We start from the raw sequence: 22,991 nt of genomic DNA on the forward strand, positions 1-22,991 counted from the left end.
AATGGTTTCACTAACTTTGAACATTTTTGTCCATCTTTTACCATATTAAAGTAAGGTCTACTGACCTTTGAAAGAGACAGCAATCTGCCCAGAACAATCATCCTACCTATCTCCAATGCCAAACCAAAAAAAGAAGGATAAAGTGACATGTCCTGCTTTTGAAATTATAATCCAGTAGAACTGCAAAAAGGCAACCTTCAGTAAAAAAGTACATTAAAACATCTACTGACAAGTCTTACAGGCCTGAATCATTGCCTGTTTCTCTAAGTTGTAGTCCTTGTAAGTCCATGGATGTAAACAGAATTATGCAGGAATGATACTGAAACAATGTTATCATGGTTACAGGCCATAATCAATCTAACTCTTTTTTCCATACAAAGCTAGTGTAAGGCTGCCTGAAATTACTACTGGTATTTTCTACAAGAAAGCAAAATCAGATTATACAGAGAATTCAGAAGTAGATTTCATGGTTTAAGCCCACCTGTAATAAAGGTAGGATATAATCTAGGTGAAGCTGGCTTAATGTTCCACAAACAGGTGCCTAATGCTCGTCTGTGCCACATAGAAGAGTTTCCCTGGCGTACACGCAGTGTGACCGTGTCATAGCGCAGGACCCTTCAAAGATTTTAGTCTGTTCTTTTTACAGGAAGATTAGCTGCCCCAAGAGGCACAGAGTGACTTCCTAATGCTGGGTCCCCACATATGAAGTACTCCATGCCTCCTCAGACTTCAGAAATCCTTTTTTGCCAAGGAGCTGCCTGGCATCAGTTACAGTATTGAAAAACTTGTAATAGTTACTTGCATGCTATCTGCATAACTGTAAAGCAGCACCAAATTAAATTTGTTCTAGGGCCTGTTATTTGTGGAGGAGGAGCTGTGTTTCATCTGCAGTCATGTTCTGTTTCTTCATTAAGCTGAACCTTAACAAAATATATGTACATATATACTCGGCCCAAAATGCAAATACCATTGACCACTTTCTGAGGAAGGAAGAGCATCCTCTGTTTACCTGTTCATTTGCTAAAATCCCCCAAACCCCACCTTTCTAGACTCTGTGAATCAGTCTGGGACTGAAGCCAAAGTCACCTACTATATAAGACTGACAGAGTACAAGGGAATTGTTCCTCCTGACCAACTTTAGACCCAACATCCTTGTGCCAGACTCCACTCGAAATGGGGTTTGGCAGGCGGATATGGGTACAAAAATGGGCTTTCTTGTTAGCAGTTTGCTGTATCCATCAGATAGGTAAGAAGTTCTCTTTTTTATTGGGAAAATAAAAATACTCTCTTTAGATATAGTAATATATTTTAAACAACTACACTAATTTTATTGTTTCACTTAACAGATGGTTGCGTTCTTTGTATCTTTTTTTTCAGTTTTCATTAAATATGTAATGTCTGTCTATTAACTGGACTGATTTAATTTAATAATGCCTCAAACTACTGCATAGAACTACATTTGGAAGGTAACCTTGAAGATCAAATCCAAAAGAACAGTTAATCATGTCTTAAAATGCCAGGTTTTCATATCGCTTATGCCTTACAAAAGCATTTTATTCCTGTCGCATTTTGTATTAGGAATGGTTATGAATGTTGGGTTTTTTATGAAATTTAAAACATTGTATTTTCCAGTTGCAAGATCAGACCACTGGTCAGTCTTTCCCAGTATCTTGTCATCTACCAGGAGCTAATACCAGATTCCTCAAGATCTCTTGCAACTTCTTTTTGCAAATAGACCAGAAAGGAATATTCGTGGCAATGATTTTCAGTAACTAATTGTGCATTGATAATACCCTATGCCAAATATTTATATAAATTACTGATACTGAGTGTGAGCAGGACTGGGAGATTTATTTGACACATGCAACCCATCATTTTGTATGTGGTTTTTCTCCTGTCAATATTATATCCATCAGGCTGGTCTTGACAGTTTTTATTAGTATGAGTAGCCCTATTAAGTCAATGGGACCACTCAAATTGAAATTACTTGCATGAATGCCCGTTTGCCAAGTCAGTCCCTTTCAGTTACAGCAATTATTGCCCTGTCAACTAACATTTTTAAATCTTCAGACTGCTTATGTAAATTTATCTTGCTTATCATTTTCAAAAGGTTGACAAGTGCAAATATAATTTTAGGCTCCTTTATAGTTCATGAAATAAACACTAAAATACGGGCAAGTTGATTTAACCACAAAATACAACAGTCACTTAAGAGTATAAGCTTACGTTTAGATTCACGCAGCATCAGCCAAAAGCATCTTCAGTCACTCACTGAACAAGAACATTATTTGTACTACCCAATGTTACCTGATAAATTGCTTTGAAAAGTGTGTAAGTGTTAGACAGTGTCCAGAAAACTCCTCTTCATTTGAATCACACTCTGTGGAAAGTATTTTCAGATGTCCTGAGTGACTAAAGGATATTGGCCTAATCCCACGCCACCTCCACAAACATTCTGTGCTTGACTATTTGCAGCTGGATATAGACTTAGCAAGGTGCATCCAGAAATACTTAATAACTAGGTCAGTTTCCAAATTATCAAATAGTAAATTATCTTGACTATTCTTACAACTGAAAGACACTTACTTTTATAATGGTCAACAAATTGGCATTATGCAATTGCTAAATAAACCAATGCAGCTAGAACTTCTTTGGGAAATATGTATTTGCTAAGTAAACAAAAGACCCTGCTGTTTCCTTGAGAAAAATTAACAGACCGAGAATACATGTATATGCTATTTTTCTCTGTTACAAAGGTTCTCATGCTAGAATAAACAAACATTCTATGATTCTGTGCCTGCTGAGATTCCCATAGATGTGTTGGGTGAGAGCAAATTCTGACCTTTTTGTAAGACTTACAGAGGAATTTGTCTCACCTGATCAGTATCAATTATAATGATATGAATGCATTTACCTAACCATATCATAGAATCATAGAATCATACAGGCTGGAAAAGACCTTCGAGACCATGAAGTCCAACTGTTACCACAGGACTGCCAAGTCCATCACTAAACCACATCATTAAAAACCACATCTATGCATTTTTTTAATACCTCCAGGGATGGTCATTCCACCACCTTCCTGGGCAGCCTGTTCCAATGCTTTGGGCTCAGCCAGCCAGCCAGCTTTTTACCCAGTGAACAGTACAGCCACCCAAGCCATGAGCAGCCAGTTTCTCCGGGGGAATGCTGAGAGAGATGTTGTCAAAGGCTTTACTAAGGTCCAGGTAGACAACATCCACAGCCTTTCCATTGTCCACTAGACAGGTCATCTTGTCTTAGAAGGATATCAGGTTCATCAAGTAGGACCTACTTTTCATAAACCTATGCTGGCTGGGCCTGATGCCCCAGCTGTCCTGCATGTGCTGTATGATGGTGGTCAGGACAATCTGCTCCATAACCCTCCCCAGCACCAAGGTCAGGCTGACAGGCTTGTGGTTTCCCAGATCCTCTTCCTGGCCCTTCTTGTAGATGGGCGTCACACTGGCTAACCTCCAGTCTTCTGAGACTCCTCTAGTCAGCCAGGGCTGCTGATAAATCATGGAGAGTGGCTTGGCAAGCTCCTCCACCAGCTGCCTCAGTACCCTCAGGAAACGAGGATAATGGTATTATCTGTGATACTGAAAGACTAACAGGAAATGGAAAATGGTTAAACTCTGTCTTAAGTTACTTCTTTTTACATCACTAGTTGTCACACATAAAGTTAGTGAGAAAAAAATTAAAAGCTTCAGTCTGAAAGAACCTGCAGGCACTGCAGCAACTTCTAGATATGGTGAGGCTGCCCAGAATCCTGTCCTCCAAAGCCATCAGTCTCCCGCGCTTGAATCCCTTCAGACAAAGATCCTTCAGCTCTAGTATCAAGCACTCATTCTGCTTACATGATGGGCACAGCCAGAAGTTACATTAGAATAGTAACAATAACAATAATAATGATAATAACAACAATAGCAACAACAACAATAATAATAATAATAATAACAATTATAATAATAACAACAATAACAACAATAATAATAACAATAACAATGATAATAATGATAATAATAACGATGATGTGTTCCTGATCTGGTTATTTTTAAGGCAAATGTAGTTGTCCAGATTTCATGGAGGTATCTAGGCTGAGGATCTTAATATGGGGGAAATGCTCAGCAAGGAATGTAAGCACCACAGATGCTCAGAGGGCTGGAGCACCTCTCCTATGAAGACAGGCTGAGAGAGTTGGGGCTGTTCAGCCTGGAGAAGAGAAGGCTCCAGGGAGACCTTATAGCAGCCTTACAGTACCTGAAGGGGACCTATAAGAAAGCTGGAGAGGGACTTTTTACAAGGGCATGTAGCAATAGGACAAGGGTTAATGTCTTTAAACTGAAAGAGGGTAGATTTAGATAAGATATTAGGAACAAATTCTTTACTGTGAGGGTGGTGAGACACTGGCCCAGGCTGCCCAGAGCAGCTGTGGGTGCCCCATCCCTGGCAGTGTCCAGGGCCAGGCTGGACGGGGCTGGGAGCAACCTGGTCCAGTGGAAGGTGTCCCTGCCCGTGGGGGGGGGCTGGAAATAGGTGATCTTTAGGGTCCCTTCCAACTCTAACCATTCTATGATTTTATGAAAGGGGACTTTGGTTTATGACACACCCCTGATTTTGACATTTCACCCTCTTCCACCAGTGAGGCTCCCTGTTCAATGAGATGGGTGTTATGGATCCAGTTCTGAGTCAGTGAATTCTTCCCACCTATATATAAGGAAAAAGGGGACTTAGCTTAGGACTAAATTACATAGGCAGTTCCTCTTTGGGAGATTCTTTAGACACCTAGAGTGCTCATTCACATAATCCTGATAAGTATTCAGCTATTACTCATTTCATTACCTAAATCCTTTGAGGATTTAAACTTGGCAGGTTATAGGTACATGTTAGTCAACATATTCCAAGCACGGTTATTTCATGCTGACAGGATTCCATCCTTCACAAAATAAAGTTTTAGCCATTTTTCTTTTACAGGAAATGCCTGCCATATTTACTTATAAAAGACTAGAGCTTAGAGCACTGACTTAGAAGCTCAGGGTCAGCCTTTTTCTGGAGGTCAGTATTTGTCATCTTTCAGAAGTCTGCCAATGCCTCTTCTGGTATGGTATTGATGAGCCATGCATAGAGAAGAATTAAAAACTTATGGAGTCATGATAGAGAGGACAACTCATCTGGAAGACAGTTCACATAGTTGATCCAGTAACCATGTAACTGGAGGTACAAAAATAATCCTTGAAGCAAGGCACAAGAATAGGACAGTTTTGATGTAGCTGAGTGCCCTAATCATGTGGTCATATGACTATGGCCTATTTTTCCTCCTTTGTCACTGTCCCACTGTTTTCAGCATTGTGTATCAGCTTCAGCTGGGGTAGCATGAACCCTTGGTCAAATAGACTTACAGTATGATGCTTAAGGTTTTCTGCAGAGGAGACGTGAGTTTGAACCATCTCAGACTGAGAAGAGGGGTAGAACAGGATACGTGGTTCTTCTGGTTATTCTGCTGGGTTACTGCTCAGGCTATGGGCTTTTGTATTATCACGCAGAGGTACCTTCTTGCCTCCAGCTGTAAAGCAAATCTAGATCCCTGACTGAGGCTTTAGATTTGCTCCAGGAAAAAAGGCCCTACGCTTAGGTACTAAAGAAACTGGCATATAAAGATCTGCAGCCATTATTGGATGAAGCCCTAAGTCCCTTGTTTCTTTCAACCAGTCCTGTGCCTTTTCTTACTATTTCTTAACTACTACACAGCAATTTTAACAAATTACTCTCTTAGATGTTGTGCATTTTTCCTGTAAATGTTTCACATATTAGTGAGATTTAGTGCAGCAGTGAAATAAGGGCTGTGATCCAGTCATTAGAATCCTTTATAGTGAATTCTAAAGGGGAGAAAATAAAAGCAGACACACATGAAATGTTATTTAGATTTCAAACTCTGTGTATTTGTAATAGAAAGCCTCTTTCTACAATGACATTTTGCCTTTTTTGGGGGCCTGTTTCATTTTTTCCTGATCTGATAAAGGACTCTACCCTTTGTCTTACAGAGGTGTATCTGGGTCCTTTTATTCTATCTAAACCTTTTCTTTAAAAGTTCAGACACAGAATATTGTATTTAATATGCTTTTTACAATTTCTTCACAGGAGCCCAGATAGAAATCCAACAGGAAGCAGGAAGGAAGGACACTGAGGTTGTTCAGCAGAAACAAAATAGTATGTTCATGTATACCGTATATTTGGGTTTGTGTTTATTTGCTACATCTCTACTAAATAATAAAAATGCCTAAAAAACCTCCTTAGTATATTGACAGCAATGTCAAATAAAGATAAATTTATCTTAACAAGCCTCTCTCACTATAAGAATAGCAATATATTTACTAAATACCAATTAGTAAACACAGACACTACAGTTATATTTGTATAATAATTGGTGACTAAGAAAACAGATGTGTGTTTGTAGGGGCTGTATGCATATGTGCATGAATATGTATATATAAAATCAAAGTGCAGGACGTTTGGTTCCTTATAAAACAAGGAAATGGCAGCACTCTGGCAAGCTGTAAAGTCAGTGGCTGATGTTGGGAAATCAAGATGAAAATGCAACTTCATTGATTTTTACCATGTAATGATTCGCGATCATCCTGTACAACAGATTTGCAGTAATTTCTAAGGACTTTTAAGCCCTTAACAGAAGAATATTAAACAGAGAAAAAAGTGGATAATTAAAGTTTTTATTCCCTCCTTAGAAAGAGGAGGTGTAATGGGAAGGCAACTATGCTTTTGTACCAGTAACAGACTAGCGTAATACAGCTTAACCTTTTGTACTGTTCGACGTGTCTGAAGCAGTCCAATATGCAGAACCGTGAATTTCTGCCTCTCCTAACACAATACAGAGTTTCATAAAAGAGTCAAAATTAAAAGGTAGAAAATGTAGATCATCACAGTTGAAAGCAATTTCTTACGATTTAACTATCCTGATCTTGAATTTTAGTATGCACTTTTGACCTGATCCACGGCCAGTGTAAAACAAATCAGGTTAAACATTGTTTCATTGGATCTGGTATATTAACTTTCTAGTCCTTTCAAGGTGCAAATTCTGATATTATTATATTTGTTTCTGGTTTCTTTCTTACTTTTTTCTAACTTCTGCTACAGTTTCATCTAAGGTGAACATCATCCAGCCAATGCTGACAAATCCAGTAATAACCCGTAAGTAAAGTATTCAGTAAGTTTTCAATTTTAGGGGACGTAAGCAGAGGAATCTAATACAAATAGGGAAAGGCACGGGTAAAGGAAATCATGGATTATTAAGAGGAGGAAAAGGGTGATTAAAAAATATAATGTTGAACTGTTATCTTAGCTGAAATGTGGACAACAAGTAAAGCTCTAGCTGTACATAACTACAACTATGGGATATATAAGATGAGTAACAGGTATAAGGTGAGCGAAGAATAGATACACAGTTTTATAAGGGATAGAGGGACAGAAAACAACAAATGGAGCTAGGCAGGCAAAAACTATTCAATGAAGCCCTGGAAAAGCTGACTTTCACTATGTTAAGACTGGGAATTTTAAGTCATTTTTTTACAGCTAGTATTAATTCACAGCTTCCAATCCTGCTCACAATGGCCGCGTGTGCAGTACGTGGGGCAACTTCCACTTTAAGACCTTTGATGGAGACATATTCTCCTTCCCTGGACTCTGTAATTACGTTTTTTCATCCCATTGCAACGCTCCCTATGAGGATTTCAACATCCAGATTAGACGCATAATGGAGGAAAATACTGTAACAGTCAACCGCATCACCATGAAACTTGAAGGTGTTGCTGCTGAACTAACAAAGGGTGTTGTCATGATCAACAGCAACAGGTAAGTTTAATCATAACACTTGTTTGGTAATGACAGAAGTTTTTTTTCAAACTTGCCAAGTACTTTGGTGTATTTGGGTGGGGGAAATTATGTGTTCTTCAATAGATCTGACAACTTTGCCAAAATAATGAAGAAGTTGCTATTAATTCCTTTCACAGTAAATCAATCCTTCCCTTAAAGATTGCCTCTAAAATAAAATTTAGATGAAAAATCCTGAGAAGGTGGATCCAGATTCAGATTCATATTTGACAATGTTGGACCATCTTAAATTTTAATTGCTTTTCTTTCCACACAACTGCATTATTTTAGAATCCCTACAGATGCTGGATACCACAAGCGGGTTTTTTTCCTCTTTATCAAACATCTGGATCAGAAAATACCTAGCATTCTTTCTGCCTTTTCCCAGAGTTCAACTGCCATACAGCCAATCTGGAATTCTGATAGAGAAAAGTGGCATTTATGTGAAAGTTGTCAGCAAAATGGGTATTGTGCTAATGTGGAATGAAGATGACAGTATCCTGGTAAGAACTTCTCCTGGACCCGTCTACAGCTTCAGAGCCCAGAGCTAATCTTTGATTAGGCCAGTCCCTGTCTGTTTAGGGGTTTACTATTGCCTTCTCATCTCATAGTGTTGAGCAATTCTTTCACAATAAACATAGGTTTGCATCCAGTTAGTCCTAAAGAAAATTACACAGATTTACATCTAGTGGATAGCAGACATCTGCTTAAAATAGGGTGAAAAACCATTTTCATTATATCATTAACATATTGCCATTGTTACAAGGCCTACTTACCCCTTCAAATATCATTTTCTGTAAGAATTTCACTCTCTTAGGACTTGATTTTTGCTGTGGATTTGATTTTCTTTCTGAAGAATGAATAGAGAGACAGAGGCTGAGAACAAGACAGATATTACAGTGAAAAGTTAAGTCTGCATCAGTAGCATCAATAGCTTGGACTCTGCATTGTAAATCAAATCCAAGCCAAATCTTCATTCTATCCCTCAGGTTTGAATTAGGCTGCTAAACAAAATTACACAGAGCCGATGAAAAGTATTTAGAGGCAGCAGGTGCAGGTACTTTCAGTGGTCTTGAATGTATTTTAGAATGTTTATACTAAAGTCAATTTACTGCCTGTCATTTTAGCTGGAATTGAATGAGAAATATGTCAATCAGACTTGTGGACTTTGTGGGGACTTCAATGGCTTTCCAATTTACAATGAGTTCTATTCAAACAGTAAGTTTTTTAAATAATGAAAATTGGTTTCTGAAGTCTCCAACATGCTTTTTTTGTATTCCTTTAACTCTAACATGATCAACATTGCTTTTCCTATCCTGTTAAATGATTTACCCAGAAAATACGATTCCATCTCTGTTAAAAAATATGTAGTACAGAGATCAGATAATGTAATTTAATACTTTAAGTATAAATACAGTACTGGTGCTAACAACTGGTTACGTATTTCTTGTATGCCATGGTTTTATTTACCTAGTCAGCTAACTCCATAAAAATGAGCCAGCTTTTCACTAGTAACATAAATAAATATAGAAATAGATTCAATAAACCAATGCAGTTGTATTTGTCTAGTCAGTAAATTTATCGTTTCGGTTCTGTCTTAAAATTGGTATATCCACATTTGTCTGCTGAACTGCATAATCTTTGTAAAACCTTAACTTCATCATTTTGTCTATTCCCAGCTTGAACTCTTTCCTAAACCTTGTCTCACAGCAGTCTCCATTGTCCAAATCCCTGTTTAGATTCTTTTCTCTCTTCCCTGCATGGACTCAATATTATCTGAAAACAGTTTGCTATTTTTCTGGTAAAAATCTCAGTTTGCAACTAGGTGCAATAGGCTGAGAATTGTTTTCTAATGTTTACTTTTTCCAGGGTGCTGTGCAAGGTAAATTGAGACAGTGATATATTGCTTCCTTTGGTGATGATCAGGTTTAAAGACTTAAGGGAACTATGTGCCTTGGCCAGTCTTGAGCAGAATTCTTGAGAGGAGAAAAAGGTAACAGGCAGTTGCATTGAACAAAACCCCCCAACCTTCATTATTAAACTTCTTTTGCACAGATATTAAGATGACAGCCTTGGAGTTTGGGAATATGCAGAAAATGGATGGGCCAACAGAATACTGTGAAGACTCCACTTCTACCTTGCCAAATAATTGCACTGACAATTTTGTAAGCATGTTTAACTATTCTTTTAAACTTTTTTTTCAAATTTATCTGTACCTTTCTACAGATTCAGGTGGGTCAACAGGAAAAACAACTTTAAAAGCAATATGAGACTGTATTAATTATGCAAACAATACCAAAAAATTGCTCCATTCTATTTTCTGGAAGTTTTGTTTTGTTTTTTTCTCCCAAGGATGACATATGCCAGAGAACACTGACCAGCTCTCCATTCGCAGAGTGTAATGACCTAGTTGATGTTAGAGAGTACATTATGGTTTGTCAAGATGACTTGTGCCGCTCTGAAAAATCTAAAAATGCTTCATGCATATGTCATACCTTTGCTGAATACTCCCGGCAGTGTGCTCATGCTGGTGGGCATCCTCTGAACTGGAGAACCTCAAAACTGTGCCGTAAGTATCACTGGAGATAGCCTTACTTTATGTTCAGTAATTAGCAAACAACAAGCTCTCCAATGATGCTGAGGATGCATGAGAAATTACAGGCCATTTAATTGTATTCTCCAGAGGGTTCTGATATACAATTTCAAGCATGAAGTCTTCATCAAAAGAGCTAAGGGTTTTAATGCAAACTGGATTAAACACAATCACTATCACTATGGGTACTCTGAGAGTCAAAGTGTTATTTAATGTACTAGGACAGTAAAGGAAGCAAATAAAAAAAAAAAAAGGAGAAAGAATGAAGTGTACTTGCTCGCTTGTATTTCTGTTTTCTCATAGTGGCTACAGCAGGATTTATTCTGAATTATTAATTGATTGGGTCTTCATAGGTGTTTAGCTGGTTAAAAACTTATTTATCTCCTCTTGCTTGTTAGTGAGGAGTTTGCACCACTAAACTTTGTAGAGATTTGCACTGAATTAGAGACATACTAGATCATGGGGTGTAGCTGTTGATACTGTCACAGTATTTGCTCCAAAACAAAAGCCCATGAGGTACTCTTTGCCCTTCTAATGGTATCTAAAAAATGCAAATATATTAAATCTTCAGAAATTTATGTCTTGCATTTCACTAGCAATACAGGTATTTGCAAGAAAGGTGCCTTCAGTAGAAACATAGGCCTTGCTGACTTTGTGGGGTTATTACCTTGCTGTCCCCAGAAATCCAGTCATTGACCCAGTTCAGTACCAGACAGTCATGGGAAGCACATCCCAACTGTAGAATATGGATCTAGGTGACTAAATTTGACAGCTTTGAGAGCTGGTGGTCAATCTGCCATTTAGTGTGGTTTTACATCTAGCTGAAAAATGTAAATAAATATATTTTTGTATACAGTGTACTAGCAATACTTTTGACTGAAAAAAAACCTCTCTCCTCCTTTAAAATTTCAGCCAAGAAGTGTCCTTACAACATGCAGTACCAAGAGTGCAGCTCCCCCTGTGCTGACACCTGCACCAATCCTGAACGATCTCAGTTTTGTGAAGAACACTGTATGGATGGTTGTTTCTGCCCCCCAGGCAAGTTCATATGTACTCACATCTCTGATCTCAAAGAACAATAACAGCTTACCTTTAGGGTTTGGGCAGGTTCCATGGCATTTAAGCCTCCTATATTTGCATTTTGCATAGCTGCAAGTGACAAGCATTTGTCATGTCTCAGCTGAGAAAAGATATCTGAATGCCAATGCATGTGCAATATTCAGAAAGCAGGAAAGCAGAACAGCAAACAGATCAAGACTAGTCTCTCAGCAAGCCACCTGTGCTACAATAAGTCCCTCTTTCAAAGCAGGTGGATTTTAAGAATACAAAGGTTGAATTCTTCACTGTGCAAACTGGCAGTCCTACTTTCTTCAGCATAGGTATGTCCATTCACAATAGCTGTAGATCTGTCTCTAAGAAGATATTTAGGATTTGTAAAAAACAAAAATGGTGTGTAGGAAATGCCTCTTTAATTGATCAAGGTTTTGTCTATTTTTAATCTAGGGACTGTATTTGATGACGTCAACAATTCTGGCTGCATTCCCCATGAGCAGTGCTCCTGTGTTTACAATGGCAACACCTATGCTCCAGGAACTTCTTTTTCAGAGCAGTGTCATTCCTGGTAACCTTTGTTACTTTTCTCACTGTCTCCTCTCATATATTTCATGAGTGTAATGGTTTATTATATGCAATTACATCATTGGTAATTGATATGTGTATTTAACTGACCGCTACAGTTCCAAAATACCCCTAAAGAACATTCTTTGTTTTATTTAGCAACAGCCTTAACTAGCTTTGTACTTTAACTCAATGTGATCAAAGCAAGGCTTTACAATGTTTAGATTTCTCACCAGTCAATGAAAATGCTTCTTTGTTTATTTTGTTCAAACATTTGGACTGCTCTAAGGGGAATGAAGTTGCAGTCATTTATGTATTTGCAAATATTTATTTTCTCTGGAGAAAGCAAGGGATGACACAATGCAACCTCGATTTCACAATTATTAATCCTGTCCCTGTGCACTACCACATCAGTTTAGAAAACAGATATGCTCTGCATCAGGAGTAGATGTGGGGTCACATTTCTGTTAGTTACTGACCCACTTGTATAATAAACCAGAAGAGATTTTAATTTGTCATTTTGGTTTATGTTAGCTGCAAAACCCAAGCAATTACTCATCCAATACCTGTTGCTGGAAAGTTCGCCTGTCCAAAGAAGGAAAACAACTAAATAAGCAAAGTGAATGCATACCAGAGTCACTCCTTTTAATGCACTGCATCACATGTTGGATGATTTGGAAAGTCTTAAACCTAGATTTGTTGTGTGTCAAACTACAGCTTCAAGGGAAAAACAGTAACAAAGTAGCTGAACCTAACATCGCTGAAATTCCTTTTACTCTGGACTACTGTTAATGATTTCATCTAACTTTATTCTCTCTCCCCCAGTACCTGTAATGGAGGCCAGTGGAGTTGCCAAGACATGTCATGTCCAGGAACATGTTCAGTAGAGGGAGGTTCGCACATTTCCACATATGATAAAAAACATTATGATCACCATGGAGACTGCACTTATGTCCTTTCTAAGGTGGGGATCAGAAATTACTAGGTCATAAAGCCTTACACGTTTATAGACAGAAAAGGTGATTTCAATCACCTCTTTTAACATACAGATGTTCAACTGCCTCTTAGCCAGATGCTTCCTAGAACATATGCTGTCATTCAAGTGACAATCATCAGTTAACTATCAGGATGTCATGTGAAGTATATGGTGTTCACTGAGAAATTTCCAGTTCTGTGATGTAGTTAATTGTTGAAGAGCATTGCCTTTTTTAAGAACTTGCTTAGTCTATATTCTTCAGAGTTATTAATCCAGCTTTCTTACTGAGTTGCAGTATGTTTGCAATGTTACTGTATTATATGGTATTGGACAAATGGTACAAGTCTGAAAAGTTACACTAACAATTTGAATTTTTATTTTTAATTTATAGGACTAATATTTTTGTTACATTTTTGGGAAGTTCAAATACCAAAAATCAGTTTGAGTCAACTGATATATTTCATTTAGATTTAAAACATTTCCAAACCAATTTAAAAATAAGCTGTAAGAAATAGAAAAATTGAAAGTTAATTATAATAAAAGTATTTACTTACAGAAATGTGCAAGTGAAATGTTTTGATCCTTTAGGAACTTCTCCTGTTTGTTCTTCGCTTTCCTTTTTCCCTATCTGCACAATTCAGTTTTAAAAAAATGCTGTATGTACTGTTCTCCTGAAAAATGTTTTATCTGAAATTTTTGTCTAGCATTGATATCAGCTACAGAAAGATGAGAGATACAGTACAATTGAATCAAACATTAGACATAGGTATGAATAAAAATCCCCAATATGAATATAATCAACAAAATGCAAAACCAAATCCTAATTCTCTCATTCTTCCTAATAATTACAAAAGGTAAAACTGAATTTTAGGCCAAAGAAGGCCAGGAATTTGGGATTCTCCAGAAACAGAAATATGTTTTTCAGAGTTAGAGAGAATTTTACAGGGAAAGCTTCTGTAATCAGCCTTCCATGAAATAACTTTTGGCTTTTTTTTTTTCAGCATTGTACAGATGAAACTTTCACCATCCTGGTAGAACTACGCAAATGTGGCATAACAGACACTGAGACATGTTTGAAGACAGTGACCCTCCGCATGAATAATGGACAAACTGTAAGAATGCAAAATGAACATGGGAAATTACTATTAAATATATGGGGAACAAAGAAGCTAGGCCTTAATCAGTCAGGGAACTGCATTTCTTTCTCATATGGTCAGCATATAAGATAAACACATGTTATTCTTAATCAAGTGAAAAAAAACTGATTTTGTTACAAAAGTCAGATGAGACATAGATTTGCCTTTGTGGAAGTTCATAAAGAAACCCTATTGTACTCACAAAGCAGAAGAAAGCTATTTTCTCTGCCAATTCGATGGAAAAAGCATGAGATTTTAGATTAGAAACTACAGGTACAACAGTAAGGGATGTAATTCATCACAAAGATGTGTTCAAACCAAGATGATGTAATTCTCTAAAGAGTTGAGAAAGTCTCTTCAAGAATAATTCTTTTATGACAAGGAAAACCAGTAAAGTGTACAAAGTGGAAAGAGGGAGGAGGTGAAATTGCAAAACATCCACACTTTTTATTTAATATATTTTTAATTAATATCACTGGCATCATCACTATCATTCCTTGTTGGACTACAGTTATCCTTCACACAGTTGCCTCTTTTTCCTCTTCCTTACAGCTCATCGAGGTCAGACCTGATGGTGGTGTGTTTGTGAATTCAATCTACACCCATCTGCCCTTCTCAGCAGGTATTTTTCTCCCTAACAATCAGTCAGCAATAAGCTCTGAACTTCAGCTCCACATCTGCTTATTTTCTTAAACTGTTGGATATAAAAGGACTGTGAGTTGTTCAGAACCTGCACGTTCACAGCTTGGTTCTCTTTGGGATATTTCCTGAGTCATACAAGCAGAAGTGGAAGTTTGGTGCATAAATAAGAGTTCAAACAGAAGCAAACAGCATTTACGCTCTCCTGATTTGATCACTTTAAGGTTCACTTCCTTCTCACCTCTCAAAATTGAACACAGAAGACATATGTTTGCCTCTTCTACCTCTTCTGTTTGTTTGTTTTTTAACTTACCACCCCTGTGCTTACACTTCCTCAGACAGAAATTTGATTTTTGCTCTCTGTTTTAATAACTAATAATTCTATGCAACTAATGATTCCATGTGATATCTCTGATCTCCAGATCTGCTTATTCTCCCTTTCCAGCAGAGTGAGGGCTCTAATGTATGCTGTACAAGCTTAGAAACAAAAATAAAAGTATTCTTTTTAACACTCAGTGCCATACAGTATTTCCTTCTTATTCTCTTGGAAGGGGTAATCTCCAACTGCTTAATGCTGAGACAGCAAATCAAGCTAACAACTTGGTAGCTACAAGCAAAGTCTGAACTGTAAATTTTGACCTACATTTCTGATTCATTTTCATAAAGATTGGCTTTATTTCACCTCAGAATTTGCAACAGTTGCAACAGAAATTCAAGAAGAATACTATAATGATGCACCTTTTCCAGCATTTGACTGCATTCAGAAAGTGATCATTCTGTTTTTCATCTCTAGCTAATGCCACTGTGTTCAGACCTTCATCATTTTTCATCATCATCCAGACAAACCTTGGTGTCCTCCTTGAAATCCAAATCATACCTATCATGCAAGTGTATGTGCGATTGGATCCTATTTTCAAAAACAAGACCTGTGGTAAGTGAATGAAATAAAAGAACAACTTGCTTAATGTCTTGTGTCTAGTATGAGCAGTATAAACTTTTCATTGCTTGTCAACAGGTCTCTGTGGAAATTTCAATAATATCCAAACTGATGACTTCAAGGTCATAAGTGGAATAATTGAAGGAACAGCAACAGCATTTGCTAATACATGGAAAACTCAGGCTTCATGTCCTAATATCCAGCACAGCTTTGAGAACCCTTGTGCACTCAGCATTGATAATGGTGAGTGTTTAGATTTTTTTCTAGGTTTTTTTTGCTTATCCCTAAAGGCAACACATATGTTGCAAAGTAAAGATGAGAGGATAAAGACTTACATACTTGGTAAAAACACATCTGAAATCAGAAACAAATGTTAAAATGAAAGCACTAGGGATAAGTAACAAAGTAAAGGAAGAGTCATAGTAACATAACTGAAGGAAACTATATAGTCATTGAGAACAGATACGATGTCTAAGCTGACAGCATGGTGTCAGAGGAGCGGATGGCAGCAGTCTCTTTGGAAATCTTTTATTCATCTCTTTCTCTGGTTTTAGGAATCTTTGCCCACAAGCTGGTGAAAAAAGGACAAGAGACAGAGAAACTTGATACAATTTCAGAACTGGCTTCATAGACCAGGACAGTGTGGTTTTGTGAATAACGAAATACAAGAGTAATGCACACTTACCTTGTTCTCTTCACAGAAAAATATGCTCAGCATTGGTGTGGACTACTAACAGACAGCAAAGGACCTTTTGCTGATTGTCACTATGCAGTGAATCCCTCTGTTTACCACACGGTACTTAAACTGGTTTTCCCTTTAGAAACAGTAGAAATAAGACCATTACAACTAGCTACCAGAAAAGGACTGTTCCAGACATGTTTTGTGCAATGCCTGTATTTTAACTCCTGTACTGCAGCACTTCCTTCTTCCAACATGTGTTTCTGTTTGTGTTGTAACTTTACCTTATTTCAATTGTCAGTCTTGGCTTCAAGATCCTGACTTGCTTGCGTATGAGAAGGCAACTATTTACTCCGGGATGGATATATACATGTAGTAGGAAGTGTATGTAAAGGCATGTCAAATACTTGTTTGACTATCAGTGAATTGTTGCCTCATCAGCCACCTCTGTCATTACTAACTACCCGGCACAGAAAGTCCATTAGCTAGTTATCATCATTCTGCTATCAATGTGTTGCCAGTCTTTCTTATCATGATGAATCATCCAGGTATGGACATGGGTGAAATGACATGTCTGGACTGATACTGTGAATACAGCTTTGTATGTTATAGTGCAGCATATTCGTAAATATGGTTCAGAGGAACATGAAGCTGTCAAATGTATAGCAGACTTTAAGACCATTGTTTCCCAATAATAACTGCAGATATAATCTGAATTTCCAGTACTTTCATTCTCCCCTGTCAGGAAACTTAGACAAAGACTGGAAAGTGATAAAGCTGTGTTAGCATTGTCTATAAGTAAGCATATCTAAAGGAAGATTAGTGCATAAGACCAGAAAGATAATGTGCATTTTTTTTGGATTGGCAATTTTGCCAGCGCTGAGAATTTTTTTCCCTGTGCATTCTTAGAACTGCATGTTTGACACATGTAACTGTGCAAATAGTGAGGACTGTCTGTGTGCAGCCCTGTCTTCCTATGTGAGAGCTTGTGCTGCGAAAGGAATCCAGCTGCACGGGTGGAGAACTGATGTCTGCTGTAAGTACTCTTAACTATCACCTTTCGTAAGAACGCAAATCAATAAAAACTGCTGATCAGAGACCATTTTATACTGATTCCTAAACAAATATAGTGAATGTTGAGAAAGGGATTTTAAGTGCACTCCTGGAAGTAATTCTCTGCTGTTCCCTTAGAATCAATCCATTGCTAGCAAGAGTGAATATGAATAGATAGAAGACATAGCTTGCTTAGGAAAGAGACCATTGTTATGGAAGTGCCTCCACCTATTTCTGTGCAACTTTGAATTTCACTACAGCTTTATGTATCACAAATTATGGTAGAGAAAATGTGGCATATTAAAATAACAGTAGTAGTAATACTAAGCAGAACTACTAATCAGAACAGTTGCAAATGAAAGGTCTCTGAAGCTGCATGCTGAGTCCCACCAATCCAGTAAGTCTGTTTTCAGCATACCAGGAGACGTTCAGGGAGACATCTTGTCTTATACTTCAAAAGATTTAGAAGTCTCGGCAATGAATGGCAGTGCCAAATGGAGGTTTCTTTCTGAAATTTCATTTGAAAAAATATTTTCTTCTTTGCATACATTGCTTACTCCACATGTACAGTAGATTTTCAGGTCTGACTCTGGAAGTATTCAGAAATACATTTACATGAAAAATGCAACATAGGTAGGGGCGTCTAGTATTGTTTCTGTGTTATTTCTACTGCCTATGTGGGGTATTTTCCCACGAGAATTTACCATCTGGAATTAACAAACCTATTCTATTTCCCTCTTTCAAGCAAAATACACCACCTCATGTCCCAAATCCCTAAGCTACAGCTATACCATCTCTTCCTGTCAACCCACTTGTCGATCTCTGAGTGAGCCTGACATCATATGCAACATTAGGTTTGTCCCGGTTGATGGCTGCACCTGCGTAAATGGAACCTACATGGATGACAGTGGCAAATGTGTGCCTGCTCATGAATGCCCTTGCTACTACAAAGGATCTCCCATACCATTTGGAGTTGTCCATGAAAATGGGCTTCTATGGTAAGAATATTTTGCAAATCACTCCAGTAATAGTGTATATATTTTCTCATCAAAATCTGCTATGTTTAAACTGGTCTTACATTGCCTCGCCTGAATTTCAATACAATGCTCTCTCATTTTTTTCAACTTTAATCTTTTAAGAATGGTACATACTCCCTGAGCTGGAAGACAGGGACAGGGAGCAGAACGAAGCCCCTGTAACCAAAGGGGAAGAGGTTAGTGACCTGCTACACCACTTAGACATACTTAAGTCTATAAAGCTGGATCATATCCATCCAAGGGTACTAAAGGAGCTGGTGAAAGTGCTTACCAAGTCACTTTCAACCATTTATCAGCAGCCTTGGCTAACCAGGGAGGTCGCTGTTGACTAGAGCTTAGCACATGATGCACATCTACAAGGGCAGGAAGGAGGATCTGGGGAACTACAGGCCTGTCAGCCTGACCTCAGTGCCGGGGAAGGTTATGGAGCAGATCATCTTGATGCCATCAGGTGACACATACAGGTGATCAGGCCCAGCCAGCATGGGTTTATGAAAGGCAGGTCCCATATGACGAACCTGATCTCCTTCTGTGACCTGTTCAGTGGACAAGGGAAAGGCTGTGGATGTTGTCTACCTGGACCTTAGCAAAGCCTTTGATAGCATCTCCCACAGCATTCCCCTGGACTAACTGGCTGCTCATGGCTTGGGTGGCTGGACTGTTCACTGGGTAAAAAGCTGGCTGGATAGCCAAGCCCAAGGCGTGGTGAACAGGATTACATCCTGCTGCCAGTGGGCACAGGGAGTGTTCCCCAAGGCTCAGTGTTTTGGCCAGACCTGTTTAATATCAACAATCTGGACAAGTGGATCAAGCGCACTCTTGGTATGTTTGCAGATGACACTGACTTGGTGGGGGGAGTGTTGATCTGCTGGAGGGTAGTAAGGCTCTGCAGTGTGGCTGGACCAACGGGCCAAGGCCAACTGTATGAGGTTCAACAAGGCTCAGTGCCAGGTCCTGCATGTGGGTCACAACACCCCCATGCAATGCCACGGGCTTGGGGAGGAGCATCTGGAAAGCTGCCTGGCAGAAAAGGACCTGGGGGTGTTGGTCAATAGCCAGCTGAATATGAGCCAGCAGCGTGCCCAGGTGGCCAAGGCAGCCAGCAGCATCCTGGTTTATATCTAACTAAAATAGTGTGGCCAGCAGGACAAGAGCAGTGATTGTCCCCCTGTACTTGGCACTGGTGAGGCTGCACCTTGAGCCCTGCATTCAGTTTTGGGCCCTTCACTACAAGAAAGACACTGAGGTGCTGGAGAGCGTCCAGAAAAGGGCAACAAAGCTGGTGAGGGGTCTAGAGCACAAGTCTTATGAGGAGTGGCTGAGGGAACTGGGGGTGTTTAGCCTCAAGAAAAAGGAAGCTCAGGGGACCCCTTATTGATCTTTACAACTGCCTGAAAGCAGGTTGTAGCAAGGTGGGTATCGGTCTCTTTTCCTAGGTTACAAGTAATAGAATGAGAGGAAATGAGCTTAAGTTGCACCAGGGGAGGTTTAGATGGGATATTAGAAAAAAATCTCTTCGCTTAAAGGGTTATCAAGCACTGGAAGAGGCTTCCTGGAGAAGTGGTGGAGTCACCATTCCTGGAAGTATTCAAAAAAATGTAGATGTGGTATTTAAAGGCATGATTTAGTGGTTGGACTTAATAATCTTAAAAGCCTTTTCAAACCTACATGATTCTATGATAACATGGTATTTCCACATTGATAAAGCAACTGTATTTAGGTGCATTTTCTATTTAATTCCATGATTTTTCAAGCATAAAACTATGACTGCACCAGCAAGGAGAGATACTATGAGAAAGTAAGTAACAAGCAGAGACACATACTCATTTCAACGTATGATTTTTCCTGTTAAGCAATAATGGCTGTCATATGAAAGCAGCACTAGTAGTGGTATTGAGGGAAATTCTTTCCCAAGACTTCAAAACAGCATTCTGGAATTCCTTTGAAAATTCTGAAACCTGACAAGAGGGAAGTAGCTCTTGGTCTCAGTACATGGTTTGAGAGAAAAAAAAACACAAAAAAACGTTTCCCCTCTCTTGCAGCACTTGCATTCAGGGAAGACTGAATTGCATTGGAGCACACAATCCAAATCCAGGTAAAAAAATAAATAAATCTTCTACCTACCATTTTCTCTGTGCCAGGTTTTGCACAGAAATAGTTATAGAACTGTTTTTTCTTAATTGATCTTTAAATAATAGTATTTCTCATTGAATTATAGTACAACAGTTGTCATAAAAGGCAGGAGTGAACCTAGATTAATAACACCTCTTTTTTAATATTTTTTTCTTAAATACTGTGGGGTTTTTTCTGGGAATTCAGTGCTCTGAAGTGAATCTATTTAGCAGATTGAATAGGGACAGCAATCCCTGCTAGCTGAAATACATAATTTCCACATAATTTCTAGTTGGCTTTAATGGCTACAGCTGTGGGGGTAAACCCTGCACCATTTCCTACTGCTCTCATCTCTTCCCTTCCTCTAGTCTGTGAATCTCCTATGGTCTACTTCGACTGTACAAACACTACTGCAGGAACAATTGGAGCAGAATGTCAAAAAAGTTGCCAGACTTTGGATATGCAGTGTGTAAGTATGTCATGCCTGGATGAAACGGTGCTTCCAGGTTTTGTCTGTGCTTTTGGTGCCAAAGTAATTGATCTATCTGATCTGCTCCAGATCTACAACACAGATAATTATTTCTTGTGGCAAAAGCCTAAAACCATGTTATGAGCTTTAACAATGGGACCTTTAGACCAAAGTATAATAAAGTGACAACCTATTTGATTTGTAAGATTAGTGTCTACCTATCTTCAGCTAATACAGATAAAGTAATTAGTAGTGAAAATATTTAGGGCTCTGCCATGCATTTTACTTCTTTAGTAAAAAATAAGTGGCTATAAATTGGCCAGGAGAAATCACTTGTTCTCGTACCATGATGCTATTGTGAAATTCTTGCATATCTAATTATACTACTTCACCTAGGTTCATGGTAGCCACATGCCACCTAGTGAATAAGTGTCACATGAGATAAACATGTTTCAATGTAACTCAATCAAACTGAAAAAAAATTAATAAATTACTAATGTTCTTTTTAAAGCTCCACTCAATGGCAAATGACCCACTACAAAGTGCAAGGCTTCTTCAGCTAACACAGAGCAAGACTTAAGATTCAATGTATTTCAAATTCCACAGACTCTAGCAGAGCAATCAGAATTGGCATACATAAAACCTACATAAAATCTTTAACAGATTGATGTTCTATTAAATTAATAGCTAATAACTCCCTTTTGGTTCCGTTTTCCTATAAGTAGTTTGTAGTTCTCTCCCATTTAAGCTGGGCAGCCATAAGATCATATAAACACATTTTACGATAATTTAATCTTCTTTTTTCTATTGTGATTACTTCATCCTGAAAGTCTATCTTCCTCTTGACTTTTCCAGTATAGCACGCAATGTGTATCTGGCTGCGTGTGCCCAGCCGGGCTTGTATCAGACGGGAATGGTGGTTGCATTCCTGAGGAGGAATGTCCATGTATTCACAACGAAGCCATGTATCAGCCCGGGGAAAAGATCATTGTTGACTGTAACACCTGGTAAATATTTCCTTTGAAGTATCATTCCTGGTTCCATCATTTGCCTCTCCTAAGATCTTAAGTAGTTCAGCAGTAAGGAAAGATTTGGATTGCACATTTTGTCAATTGATGGGTCTGTTAGTTTTGGATTAAACAGTACAAGCAGGTTTTGTTCTGATGTAGGCAGATGGCCAAAGCACAGAATGGGAGGAAATCTTTGGGACTACAGTGTTCAGTAAATATTATCCTACTTTGCAGTTCAGAGTAGCAGAACAGAATTGTGCTTTAATTCTTTACATGAAAAATTTAAGATTATTTTACCCCCAGAATCAATATAACATTTACTAGGGATGAGTTGCCAAACAAATGCTAAGTTGTTGGGATATGTTTGCACAAAACAGTGAGTTGTTTTATTATTAAAATGTTCTATTCTCATTCCTAGTTTCTGCAAGAATAGAAAGTGGGAATGCACTGAAGATCAATGTCTGGGCACTTGCGCTGTTTATGGAGATGGTCATTATAACACCTTTGATGACACAAGGTTCAGTTTCAATGGAAACTGTGAATACACACTAGTCCAGGTACTGAAAATTAGCAATAGTAAATGAGATGTAACCTTGATCATGTCCACAAAACAATGGACTTCTAAAATGTTACTCTCTACCCAGGACCACTGTGGGAGGAGTGGCAGAGCCAATGGAACCTTCAGGGTTATCACTGAAAATATTCCCTGTGGCAACACTGGGACAACTTGCTCAAAATCTATCAAAGTTTTCTTAGAGGTAAGAAGGTTTTGCGTATAGACCAGTTTTGTTCTGAATCTGTTTAGGGCTTAGGAGAAGCCTAGATATCCAT

The 22,991-nt window shown here is 38.4% G+C and overlaps 1 protein-coding gene across 1 annotated transcript in view; it reads left to right on the forward strand.

Annotated features, from left to right (window-relative positions):
• Nucleotides 1-1,173: 1,173 nt before the first annotated feature.
• LOC308071056 (uncharacterized protein) overlaps nt 1,174-22,991 on the forward strand; it is a gene marked incomplete at its 5' end in the record, with an annotated part of 49,957 nt that continues 28,139 nt past the window's right edge. The window contains 21 exons of the mRNA XM_080405917.1: nt 1,174-1,246; nt 7,171-7,224; nt 7,623-7,884; nt 8,291-8,405; nt 9,030-9,120; nt 9,958-10,067; nt 10,165-10,471; nt 11,092-11,099; nt 11,317-11,564; nt 12,938-13,088; nt 14,081-14,304; nt 15,676-15,794; nt 15,879-16,043; nt 16,502-16,596; nt 17,389-17,523; nt 18,265-18,530; nt 20,346-20,367; nt 20,974-21,150; nt 22,006-22,157; nt 22,579-22,697; nt 22,746-22,918. Of these exons, the coding sequence (XP_080262043.1) occupies nt 1,174-1,246; nt 7,171-7,224; nt 7,623-7,884; nt 8,291-8,405; nt 9,030-9,120; nt 9,958-10,067; nt 10,165-10,471; nt 11,092-11,099; nt 11,317-11,564; nt 12,938-13,088; nt 14,081-14,304; nt 15,676-15,794; nt 15,879-16,043; nt 16,502-16,596; nt 17,389-17,523; nt 18,265-18,530; nt 20,346-20,367; nt 20,974-21,150; nt 22,006-22,157; nt 22,579-22,697; nt 22,746-22,918 (3,066 nt within the window). The remainder of the gene's footprint in view (nt 1,247-7,170; nt 7,225-7,622; nt 7,885-8,290; nt 8,406-9,029; nt 9,121-9,957; nt 10,068-10,164; nt 10,472-11,091; nt 11,100-11,316; nt 11,565-12,937; nt 13,089-14,080; nt 14,305-15,675; nt 15,795-15,878; nt 16,044-16,501; nt 16,597-17,388; nt 17,524-18,264; nt 18,531-20,345; nt 20,368-20,973; nt 21,151-22,005; nt 22,158-22,578; nt 22,698-22,745; nt 22,919-22,991) is intronic.

This window comes from Falco punctatus, assembly GCF_963210335.1.
Source record: "Falco punctatus genome assembly, chromosome: 10".
Classification (NCBI taxonomy): Eukaryota; Metazoa; Chordata; class Aves; order Falconiformes; family Falconidae; genus Falco; species Falco punctatus.